The sequence below is a fragment of the Fringilla coelebs genome (genome assembly GCF_963513975.1).
Source record: "Fringilla coelebs genome assembly, chromosome: Z".
Classification (NCBI taxonomy): Eukaryota; Metazoa; Chordata; class Aves; order Passeriformes; family Fringillidae; genus Fringilla; species Fringilla coelebs.
The window spans coordinates 34,222,300-34,235,210 of NC_140031.1; the positions used below are offsets into that span (position 1 = coordinate 34,222,300).

Consider the following 12,911-nt stretch of genomic DNA (forward strand, 5'->3'; position numbering starts at 1 on the left):
TGCAGTTTCATTTACTTTGATTGAGCTGCTCATCAAAGAACACCTTTGTACAGCATATTCAGAACAGGTGGTGAGCTTTACCACAGTGTGCTGCAGAAAATTTCCAACAACACGTTCAGTAAAAGCTACAAGATACCTGCTAGAATTCTGGGAAAAATGAATCATTACTACAAGATTTCTGCATCACTCATCATGAATTATACTCATCAGACAGCTGGACCTCTTTGGCTCTGGGTTGCCACATCCTGTATCATTTAACAGTGATGAACAGGTTCCTACACATCACTTCTTTCAACATTAAAGAGTACACCTGAAATATTGGGGGAAAGTAGTAATGACTTTAAATGACCACTGCAACACTAACAGCTAAAATCATAATGATGAAAAAACAGTATGGACCCCAGTATGAGCTACACAACGGAGGGTATGTGGACCTATATTTCAAAATTCCAGAGGATAACACACTGCTAAGAAAAAACCTGGCAGTAATACAAGTCCCATTTAGGGTGAAGTTCCTAAATATAAATCATTAGCTAAAAAATACAGCCATCCTGAACAACTATTATTTATATTTTAACAAATATTTTTAGAAAAACTAAAATTTTACTTTGTCTGAAAGTAAAGTAATATGTAGCTCAAGAAAATTCAATTACTTAAATATAAAAAGCACAAGATTAATGATAATCCCTTCCCTAGAGCAGCATTATACCTAAGGCTGGTTCTGGGTAGAAGCCAACTAGTCCAACTGATACAGAGGAATTTGCCAGGAAATAGGGAGGATGGAGAAAAGAGGGAAATCCCCACAATTTCATCTTCATTACATGGATTATGAAGATAGGTTTTAAAACTGACACTATGTAGACATCTCAACTGACTGAAAAGACATTTCTCAAACGTTAAACCATAAAACCACAAAGATATGAAAAAACCTCAAACAACAGAATGCAGAGGGTTTTGGCAAAACCTACATTTTTACCTTGATAATTTTCTCTAAAAATTGCATCCCTCTCATAGTAAGTCTTTGTCTCTCTCACTCATTAACAGATTAACTGTCTTTAAGAAAAGAGCTGTCTTGTTACAGAAGCAGTGCTCTTACATTTCCTAACAAATTTTATAGAAAGCAACAACAAAGGACTTATCTGTTGCTAAACAGAATCATTTCTACTCTAAAAGTGACCTACTTCTTGCATTCTCTAAGCATGAAACCTCAGACCATTAACAGCCTTTTGCATTTGTAATAAAGCAGTGAATTTTACTATGTTTGCCCACAGTGTTAACCGCTCTCTAAGGGGCAGAGAAAAGTCTTTTCCTTTCAGGAAAGAAAAGTCAGCTATTAAATTTTGTCTAGATACTCCTGGATTAAACAACTAATTTTGAGTCTCCTGCCAAAAAGGAGGAAATGTTTAACTTTCAATTAATTTTGCAAAACAATACAAATATTTTTATTTATGCATTTGCAGTTATGAGAGGGCAGTATCAAGCTGAAAATATTTTCATTACTTTTTTCTGCAAGAATTGAAATTAAGTTATTTGTAACATCATATTCAAACAAGTGATGCCTGAGCAAATCTTTTTTTCCAATGGACAGATTTGATTCTAAAATGTTAGGCAGCTATCATTCAGCATCTTTAAAATTAATTTAAGTTTTACTAGCTCACTAAACAGACTAGGTGTAATATTCAATTTTTTCTTGCAATTGAAAAACATGCAAGCCAAAAAAGCAATAGAACCAATGCTACTGACAGTAAAAAATACATAAATGGAATCAGACTCTATTTGGGTTTTCCATGGGATTCAGCATCCAAAATCTACTTCAAATTTGAAGATTTTTCTCAATCACTATCATTTCTCAGTGTCAGTTTTCTTCTTAAATCCATATGCAGCAATCCCTGTGCCAACCCTTTTCCTCAGGGTCTTGCATGTTTTGAGGCTGAAACTGATCACAAAAGGCGACTGAAAAATCTAGGAAGGAACAACCTCATAAGGCTCAACACTTACTGGTGTTTACATGATCAAAACTTTAATCCTACTGCACCTGCTCAGGCATAATTTCATGCTGTGCCTAAAGGAAAGGCTGTGTAGGAAACTGCATGCACATAGTTCTTTTACTTCTAGTAGCTTGATAACTTCCTGGGTAAGACACGGATCAATTAAAAGTAGTCACCTGTATCCAGCGTATCCTTGGGGATTTCAAGCAACAGGCTGCTAATTCATATGGGTATACATGTATACCTGGTAGCTACAGATGATGAGGTACTACACTGAGTAAGTGGTACAGAAAATTCTCAGTGGCATCATTTGCACAGCAAGCCCTTGCAAAAGGAATGTCATTCAGAACATATATATATATATACACACACACAAGTATAGAACCTAAACAATGTATGGTTTTGTTTAATTTCTCCAGTGATTTTGGAAAATTTTTATTTCTTTTTTTTAATTACTAGAATAAGCCAACTGAAAATAGGTGAACGGTGGAGATAGATTTGAGCCTAACTAAATCTTTCCAAGGGGCTGCAGAAAGTTCAGTGCAAAAAATATATTTTTGAAGGTGGTATTTTGCCAGTTGGATATAGCCTAAGATAGAACCAAAGGTTTCTATTTACGTTCTTGATTATATAATCTCTGACGCTAAATCAAATCTTTCTTCTAAGCTCTGAAAATGTAACTGCCTCTTGGAAAAGAAATCAGCAAATTGGTGAACTCCCAATAATGAAGACAGGCTGCACATTTATGCTTCAATTCTGGTGGTATCAAATAAAATGTTAAGATACAAATATTCCACAGAGCTAATCTATATGATTGGTACTACCCTAAATGGCCTGTTTGTCTAACTTAAGTGCCACAGCGGCAAAACCATATTACAGTTGAGTTCTGACTTTTAAATCACTTGTGGTATCCCAGTGCTATTCTTACTCTCTCAGTGAGCTACATGACAGCCAGTCAGACCTTACTGGACATGAAGGATGGAGAAGGGTAACAAAACTTTCTTAGCCTGAAAGGTAGAAGAACAGTGGCTGTAGCAAATAACCTTGGCTTCATGTTTGGGAGGCCACAAGGTATATGCATGCGTAACAGAAAGGGGGAGTGAGGGGCATCGAGGAGATAATTCAAGGAATCTGCAGCAAAAGACAAATATAGAGGTAATACTACACTGAATATGGCAGCACACAGGCACCAGGTGAGTCTAAACTTCTCCCTCCAGAAGGAAATACTATTTGTAATACGTATATGTTTATGCAAATAAGAAATAATCATGTTTTGTAGTTCACATCAGTCAGTTAATGTAAAAACGGAGGAAAAGTAATCAGATCTGGGTTTCAAGGTGCATAGAAATCAACCAATTTAGACCATTATTTAAAAGCATGTAAGCAAAAGTACACCATGTTAAAGGATCGTACTCAATGCTATCACTCAGTGTTCTACTTTAATATGGTACCTCATTCATTTTGAAGGACATGAGCTTAATTTTGCCAGACTCCTTGCCCTATCAAAATTCAGCAATCTTTTACTGTTATTTTTTTTCTTGAATGCAGCCATAAGCTAGAAGTATTAACCGTCTGGACTTACTTGTAAGTACAAAATCCATCTCATACTTTATTACCCTGTAAATGTTTTTCTCAGCCTAAAGCATGGAAGTTACAAATGAGTTAATACCGTCTGTAGAACAGACAACAGACTGAAGTCACACACTTAGAAGAGAAAGTCAGCTTTTCAGGGTTTCTACAGGATTCAAAAAAGCCTATTTCCAGTATCTCATGAAGTGTAATGGGCTTTTCAACACCAGGAGATGTAAGCTCTTCAGAGAAACTTTTAGGAACAAGCCAGACAGAATACTATTACATTATTTCTGCCAAGCTGATCAGATAAACTCCCAGGTCAAAAAGTCTACAGATGGATGCAGAAATTGATCACTTCATTAGAAGGTATTAATTTCTTGGAAAGAAATTGGGGAAATGGAGAAAAAGAAAAAGCTATGCAGTCTGAAGCATCCAGAAGACAAAAAACAATGAAGCTATGCTTTTTAAGAATGACCATACTGGTCATTCCCTACATTCAGGGAAAGAATTTGATCAAACATGCCACATTTTGTTGATCACAAACAACATTCACAACATTCTTGCTTTTGTTAACTTAAGAAACCTAAAATTAAAAGGCTCAGAAAACTAGCAATAAAAAGGATTTCTTTATTTAATTTATTTATTTTAACCTTTTTAACCTTTACACCTCAACTCCAAATTCTCTGCTGGCATTATACAAATTTATTATGCTTGTGGTTAAAATCTGTCAATCTTATCCAGCCTGTTGTTAACAAATATTAAAGCAATGGCTCATGAAATTTTCCAGAATACAATCTCGATGTTTTATTTGCAAACACACTAAAAAGCCTCTTGCACCTTATAAATGCAAACAGAAAACACTGCACATGCTTCTATGTCAATGTAACTACAGTTGTAACTGTTCTGTTCTTTCAGACCTGTGCTACTTGGTTTTGCTTTTTTTTTTTCAAAGATTCTCTTGAGCAGACTGAAGATTCTCACACTCGCTCCTTCTTATCTCCAGCTCAAAACCTACTATTGTCTAAAGGTACCAAAAAAGGTTACTCACTTTTGTTATGGCTAGTTCAAAATAAAGACAGGGGCTGGCATTAACACTTAAAATTTCACAGCATGAAGGCTTTCTCAACATCTCTATCAGTGACGTGGTAAAGGAGGCAAAATACACTCACGAAGTCTGCAAGTAACAGTCAACTGGGAAGTGAAGCACCTGAGAGTTCACAGCAAGCAGGGCTTGCAGAAGGGACCCAGGCAGTCTGGAAGAACAGACTACTAGCAGCCACAAGAGATAAAATGAGGACAAATACCAAGAGCTGCCCAGCAAGGCAGAGCCCTGCAGGCAGGAGGCGAGGGCTGTAACACAGCCTGGGCGGGCGGTGAGCCGAGCCAGGGCCCGGGCAGCAACAATGGCTACCAGCGTCCCAGTCTTGTGAGGTGGGCACGGCCCTGGGAGCCAGGGGAGGGTCAGGACTACATCCCGTGCTTGGCTTTTGTCAAACCCTATCTACATACTGCCTACAGTGTGGATCTCTTAACACAAACACCACCAACAAAATGGTGTGAGGTGAGAGGAGGTAACTGAGGCCATGGGGCTGGAGCCCGCAGCGAGAAGCAGGTACAGGCCCAGGGCTGGCTCAGGTGGAAGGAAGGACAGCTTCAGAGGCATCCAAGGAGAGCCTGAGCTCCTCCATTGCCTCCCATCAGCATGGCAGTGATCAGAGGGAACAGAGGAGACAGTGTTGTGTGGAAGGAGCAAGAGGCAGCAGCCCCGCCTGATACAAGAGAGGCTGGGGCCCATGGAGATGGCCCAGCAGCGGAGCAGCGCCCAGGGAGAGCTTCACACCCCAGCAAGGAGGGGTCAAGTCCTGAGCAGACCTCATGGCTGAGCCTCTGATTGTCCCTGACAAAATGAATTACACTGTCATTGTGTGAAATACAGCAGAACAGTTTCACAGACAAAGCATAAACCTAAAGGTTTGGCCTTTTGGGCCCTCTCATCCCTCCAAATGGGCAAACTTCCTTTTGGCTTTTTCACATCACTTACTTCTGGCAACACATAAAGATGTCAGAACATTTTTCTGATGCAGGCTGTGCGACATATTACACAGATTTAAGTATGTTTGTTTATAGTTAGACTTTTGACTTGTTCTACCTTATAACTACTGAATTTATTTTACTTAATATGGAAGTATAGAACCTCTTTCATTGAAAGACATTTTATTTTCTTATTACTTCCATCACACTGTGATGTATTTAAAGAACGCACATGCTCATTTGTTCACCCATTCCACTTAAAGACACGTACCAAGCTTGTGTATGAAGTTAATCACAAAACCACTTCACTTAATTTCACTGTTAGGTCAATCTTTCTCATTATACTAATCATGCACCAGCAACAAGCAGCAACATCTTTATTGTCATGGCTTTTGACACGGGTGCAGGACTCACCCCTCCTGCCTTTAGCAGCTTTCTTCTGAATTCCTCCGTCGGGTTGTTGAATGTGAGCTTTTCACAGCGGAGGTGATTTACAGGTGGGTGGCCTTCAAGGTGCAGGAATAAGTCATAGTCAAATCGAACTTTCTTAGGCTCTTCCTGAGGGTTGAAAATAACCAGATAGAAACATCTAGCACCAAAACTAACTAAGTTGAAAACAAAGGCTACATAAAGACTGTCAATTAAAATTAAATTATTTTAAACCATTCTCTGTGTTCTCAGACACCCACAGAATTTACCAAATGTCAGGTGAGCTACAGTAAAACAGAGAAGCTCCTATCAGACCATGATAACACAAGGCAAAATGCATGAATATCATGAAATCCTGACAAGGCTTGTTTGACACTTTAGTCATGTTTGGCCCAGGCTACAGATAGGTACATAGACAAGTATTATGGTTCAGCTGACACAAGGTAACTCAGTCAAAAACACAATTACATTTCTGAGCCCTAGAGAGTACTGAACACAGTGTAGTAAGTTTTGAACACAAATTTCTCCACTGCAGATAAACAACTGATTTCTTCACAAGTTATAGAAAGGGGTAATTATGAAGCTGCTGCAGCCAACTACATTTGATCTCCTACTTACGGGGTCTGCTTATTTCTTAAAGAAACTTCATTGTCTTGAACAAGTGGGGTCAGAAAGATTTCAAGTGTTTCACCAGAACTTTCAAGCAATTAAAATTCTCTGCCACTGCAGTGAAAAAATGAAATTGAATGTTCCCTGTACCAATACAGAAAGAGAAAAAACATAAAAGGCAAATTTATCTCAGAAGAAATTACTAATGCTCCAGTGAGCTGGGAAAGGCTCAGCTGAAAAAGGACAGTGGTTGCATCAAAGAGACTTCAGTATCTTCTAACTGGTATTACAAACTAAGCCCATTTTGTGTTACATATTTGCACAGTCCCTTCTAGAAGCTGTATGTGCACTAAGTGCTTTTTAAAGATGCTATTGAGCAGCCCTTCCTCCAACGGTCCTGATGTGCAATGGAAGTCACCAAATCAAGCCTTAGGAAAGAATAAAAAAAATGTCGACTTGAAAAAAAGTTTCAGTAAAAAGGGAACCACGAGGGAAGGGAAGAAAGAGATACAGCAAAACCTTAGCACATATCCAACACTGCATGAAATTAAAATACATGTTCTTCATGTACATGTATCTACCTCCTACAGTGACAGATGCTTTAACCATTAACCATGCTGAATTTTGAGTTAGGATTCCAAGTATGGGATGAACAGAAAACATAGAAATCTCAGTTATTTTGAAAAACTCAGAGGTTTCAAACACAGCCAAGAGATATCCTAATCTGTCCCATCTCTAGACTTAGAGCAGAAACAATAAAAGGAGACCTAAAGTTGTCTGTTTCTGAAGACAAAAGAAAGCAGTTCCCTAGATGAATTCTTTTCACAGTTCTGACACAGTTCATAGAAATAAATGATGTCATTTTCAAAGGCAAACATGGATGATACTTCTCGTGGTTAGAAATATTAACATGATTTCATGCAGAAAAAAATTGAAGCAATTTATTCCCGTATCTGCTTAGAAAACTGCAATGTTGCTATAGGCAACACGTTGGTACCAGCAGCTCTGCCATAAAAGCCAAGCTGTAATAATTCAAGAACAGTAGTCTTCGAACAATTTTGTGGAAAGTCAGATGAACATAACCAGTGAATAAAAAGCAGACTTATTACACAAATGTCCATCAGTACCACTGCACTGCCATTATTTCAAAATGGGGAGATAGAATGTGCTGCAGTTTATGAGCCTTATGAACTGCATCCTATATGAACTGCATTTTCCACAGTAGGAGTCTTTGACCTAAAAGCATTTTTAAGGACTTTGTTTCAGTGACTAACAACCATAGCCTGCTGTTGCTGAATTTGGGAGCAGAGGTTGGTTGTAACTTCTGTAACTCTTTAAAGCTTGGAATATTTTTTCTGTCATAGCGAAATACCTATTAAATTTTTCACCAATTTCTGTTTAGTCCTTTGAACAGGATCCTCTGTTGTCCAAGTAGTTTCCTGCACCCCTCCTTTCTCTATCCATGAGAGTATTTTCTGAATCAGAAATTCAGCAGCTGTCTACCTTTAATAAATGATGACGGTATGTCTCTTCTTCCTCCTTCTGTCTATATCTTCTTTTTCTGTATTGGAGTACCTGTGAACTGCCTTAGGGGGAAAAGAACAGCTGAGGCAGGAGAAAGTAGTAATTTGCCAGCTCAATTTTTGTGCTACTCTTCCTTTGTATTGCACCCACCACAGGGAAGTGCATGCTGCTGCAGCTGTGTGACAGACTAGCTGACTCACAGTCCAACTGCTGTTTGTTGTATTACATGACACCAACAAGGGGTGAGGGATGTTTGCAAACTTCCTAATTCCACATGTTGCTTGAGGGTAAGGCAAGTTGTAATCACTGCTGCCCTCTTTATCTCAGTCTAAGCCACAACTGCTGGGGAACACGGGAGACTTGCAGTCTCCACAGTCAGAAAAAGCAGCCACAAAGTCTAGTGGAAAACAAAAAGAGAAGTATTGGGTGGGAAGCTTTCTGTAGATATGCTCAGTGATTCACCCACTGTCTTCTGCTTTGTCTGTGGGATGAGCATTAAATAGATGAGCTGAAGAGACTGGGCTGATATTCATTAGATTTTCTAAATGAATCAAAACAGTTTCCCTAATAGAAAAAGGGCTAAAAAGCATACCAAAAAGTCTGATCAACTCACTGAGCCAATTCTGTTTCATTTCCAACAGCAAACATGATAAATCAAGACCTGCTCTTCACAGATTGATACAGGGAACATATCAGAATTACCTATTCAAAACTTATAACTTCCAAAGTGCCTGAAAAGAATTACCCACACCTCACACCTTAACAGGGCTTTCTGTGAAAGATAAAAATACTGGAATACATACTCGAAGGCACACATAGCTAACACCAAAAGAAATTTTAAGTCATCAGGGTTCCAGAAAAAGTCTTTTACAATGCATTTCTATTTTCTTTCTCTTTTAGTCTTTTACAAAGCATTCAACACAGTAAAGATATAATTTTGACTTGATTAAAATAATAATTTCAAACTGCATCTTGATAATATAAAATAAACACATAGGTATCTTTGAATCATGTCAAGTACCATAACAGCTCCAAGGCACATGACATATAAAGGGAACCTGAATAACTCTGGATATTAAGTTAGTGTGCATTAAACTTTCCAAGATTATGCTCTTTAATTTCACACAAATCCAGTTCTTTCTTTCTTTTTATCTGTACTAGTTATTAATAATGCAGGCCCCACTATGTACAATTAAAAAACCTCTGTATTTGCTATTTGAGAGATTCACAATAAGTGCAGCAATTACTTAGAATGTGAGGTATCACAATAGCATAAGTTTTGCAGAATGGCACTGGATTTGGCTTGAGCCTGGCAATGTTGAATATAATGAGTACTCACACGCAGTCTAAATAAACGTTTTTTAACAGACAAAGGATGCAAGATTAAAAAAAGACTGTTTTGAAAGATCAAAACCTGAACCAATTATAAAGATTTTTAGTACTAAATAGAACAATGTAATACTCAAATAGAGCAATGAGTTCATTGTGTAATCATCATAATCAAGACTGGTGTCCTTTCTTCAAGTTTAAGTGACTCTGTAAGCATTAGTTAGTCTGCCCACTTTTTAGCAGGGCTAGTAATTCTTCTCAATAATTATATTACACTTTTCTTTTTCAGTAGGGCAATTTTAATTTCGCAGAGTTATCTACTAAATACTGTTCACCAGTAGTCTGTATTGGGTGCAATATTGTTTAACTTCTCCATCAGTGCCTCGGATGAAGGGGCAGGTGTCCCTCAGCAAGCTCACTGATGACACAGAGCTGGGAGCAGTGGCCGATAGCCCAGAGGGCCGTGCTGCCCTGCAGAGGGGGGAGAGAGGGGCAGAGAAGAACTGTCTGAAACTCAGCCAAGGCACAGGCAGGGTCCTGCACCTGGGGGGAAGAACCCTGGGCACCGGCACAGGCTGGGCTCTGCTCTGCTGGAAAGCAGCTCTGAGGAGAAGGACCTGGGGCTCCTGGCGGACAGCGAGCTGTCCATGAGCCAGCAGTGTGTCCTGGGGCCAAGGAGGGCAATGGTGTCCTGGGGTGCGCTGGGAAGAGCACTGCCAGCAGGCTGGGGGAGTGATCCTGGCCCTCTACTCAGCCCTGGTGAGGCATATCTTGAGTGCTATGTCCAGCTCTGGGCTCCTCAGGACAAGAGAGATATGGAGCTGTTGGAGAAGGTCCAGCACAGGGTGACAAAAATGATGAGGGAACCTCTTTTAGAAGAAAAAGCGGAAAGAATTGGGTCTGCTCAGCCTTGAGAAGAGATGACTGTGAGGGACCTTACTGTTAACAAGTATGCAAAGGGAGGGTGTCAGATGATGGATCCAGGCCCTGTTTGGTCACGCCAAGCAATAGTACAAGAGTCAACAGGCACAAACTGATGCACAGGAAGTTGCACCTGAACATGAGGAAGAGATTCTTTAACATGCAGTGATCAAGCACTAGAACAGATTGCCCAGAGAGGTCATAGAGTCTCTCTCATTAGGGATATTCAAGAACTGTCTGGACACAATTCTGTGCCATCTGTTCTGGGATGACCTTGATTGAGCAGGGACATTGAACCAGATAACACCCTGTGGTCCCTTCCAACCTGACTCATTCTGTGATTCTGTGAAACACAATTACACATTTCTACATGTTACAGTAATACTGGCTTGAGGAACAGCATTGATAAAGATAGCTTTAAATATAATTCTTAACCAAGTTTACAAGCTGAAGTTCAAAACTTAAAAAAACCCTCACTTCAACATGATTTTTTTTCTCATGAAAAACATGAAATTCCATACCTTGTTTTTGAAGTAAACCTCAATTGGTAAAATGAAACCAGCATATCCAGATTCTTCAACTTTGTAGGGTGGGTCCTTGCACACTGAAATGGAGAAAAAAACAGTATTTAACAAAAAAAAAAATCTGAAATTCATAAGCAAATCACATGAGTAAATCTGTGACAATAGTTCTATGTGGCACTGTCAAAAAACTGCACACACAGAGTAGGATATATCTGCGCACAACTAAACCTGAATTTTGCAGGCAAATTTTTCTCGCCTGCATAAAACCTCCACTTTATGGATAGGAAATTTCTCTCAAATTTGAAAACTTTATTATTGGGAAAGGGGGGACATAACACAGCACTTCATATAGTGAAGAACATGAGGAAGGTTATCAATAGTATTATGTTTAAATAATATCCAGATTTTCTTTAAAGGATTCAGACTTCTATAACAATAGTGTGCATATTATTAGCCATAATACAATCTTTTTCTTCAAGTTCTCAGTTTAATGCAAAGGTTTTTAGCTACTTTGAGTTCCCACAGTACTAAATAGCAGATCTATGAAGAAAATGGTACTAGCTGTCAACTCCAGTCAGTGAGAAAAAGTAGGTTGTTACAGAACTTGGAACAGAAGCCATCTCTGCCTTCTCCTATTTGATTGCATGGCAGTCTCGTTGTCTTGAGTCTCAGAACTCAAGTCTATGTAACACATTAGCACAAAGGGAGGCTAAGCTTGAGAAGTCATGTATCTAACTGCAGCATCAACTCAGATGCTTCCAAATGCTGCGTGTATGACATGCTATGTATGAAAAGTCATGTCTATGGCACTACCATCACACTGAAGTTTCTCCACTGTAGGCTGGCAGAATGATGCAGTTAATAACACAAAAGGCTGACTTCCTCAAAAGCATCTCCTCTAGCTCTGTGAACCTAGCTGACTGGGAAAAAATCTAACTATCAGATGAATCACAACTTGCTCAGACATATACTCCTTTCAGAATTGCCTGGTAGTTTACAGAAAGAATGTATTGCAATTAACTGTACAGGGCCTGATTACCAAAATTGTTCTTTTTAGCAAAGCACCACAGATAGGCACTTAAAATCCTTTATCATCCTGAAAACATGACAAGGCCCATCAGACACACCCAGGAACATAAACACTCTTACATTCCCAATAGTACAGTCAGTACTGAAGCTCTCTGAGGACATGCAAGCTTGGTTAATCCCCAAATAAACAAACACAGCAGAATTTTCTACTACTACTACCTCGCCATTCTCCTTTTTGCTAGCACCAAACCTCTCAAGGGTTTGGGAGATCACAAGTCCTTGCTCACCTACTGCAGTTGGCTATCACTACACAAAGTCAACAAAAAGGGAAAAGGAGGGAAAAATAGCAGGAACAATCTCTTTTACACACAGTTCTGCAACACTGTTCTCTTGAAGCTACAGAAGTTGTTTCTCCTGGCAGAAAAAAAAAAGCCCCAAAAAACAGAGGCGCTATGGTTTGTAAAGTGGGATTTGAAAGGTTTTGAAAAAAAGCATTAAGATGATTGGTCAAATCTAAGAGACGGTTTCAGACCAAGGTCTTCAGTTGGAAACTGGAAGAACCTCTCAGAAGTAGTATTTCACTTTATATTGGCATATCTTCTCCTAAGAAGACTTGCCAGCATTTGAAAAAATGTAAATATAATAGTCCTAGTTAAGCACAGAGGTTACAGCAATATGTATTGGCAATTTTTCAGTCAATGACAAAGGAGTGTTCCTGCTCCTCCTCTGCCTTCAGCAGACAACTTGAGGAGAAAGCCTTCACAATATTTTTTGAATGATCACACACAGAAGATTGAAATCCATTTTACAAAAATGGGGAAAGATTATACAGATCAGATAGAAATGCAGAGGCTTTAGAAACAGTGATTTCAGACTACATATTTGTGATGTCACAAACATCCCATCAACTTCTTCCTGAGAACTTAATTGGTGCAGAAAACCTTATTAGCATAAA

The 12,911-nt window shown here is 39.0% G+C and overlaps 1 protein-coding gene across 3 annotated transcripts in view; it reads right to left on the reverse strand.

The window, feature by feature from the left end:
* MLLT3 (MLLT3 super elongation complex subunit) overlaps window positions 1-12,911 on the reverse strand; it is a 116,740-nt gene that overhangs the window by 50,827 nt on the left and 53,002 nt on the right. For 2 of the 3 annotated variants that reach the window (XM_084225346.1, XM_084225345.1), the window contains exons 3-4: window positions 10,925-11,007; window positions 6,006-6,149 (exon numbers count right to left, since the gene is read on the reverse strand). In XM_084225346.1, the coding sequence (XP_084081472.1) occupies window positions 6,006-6,149; window positions 10,925-11,007 (227 nt within the window). The remainder of the gene's footprint in view (window positions 1-6,005; window positions 6,150-10,924; window positions 11,008-12,911) is intronic. The other variant, XM_084225347.1, reaches the window with a different exon arrangement.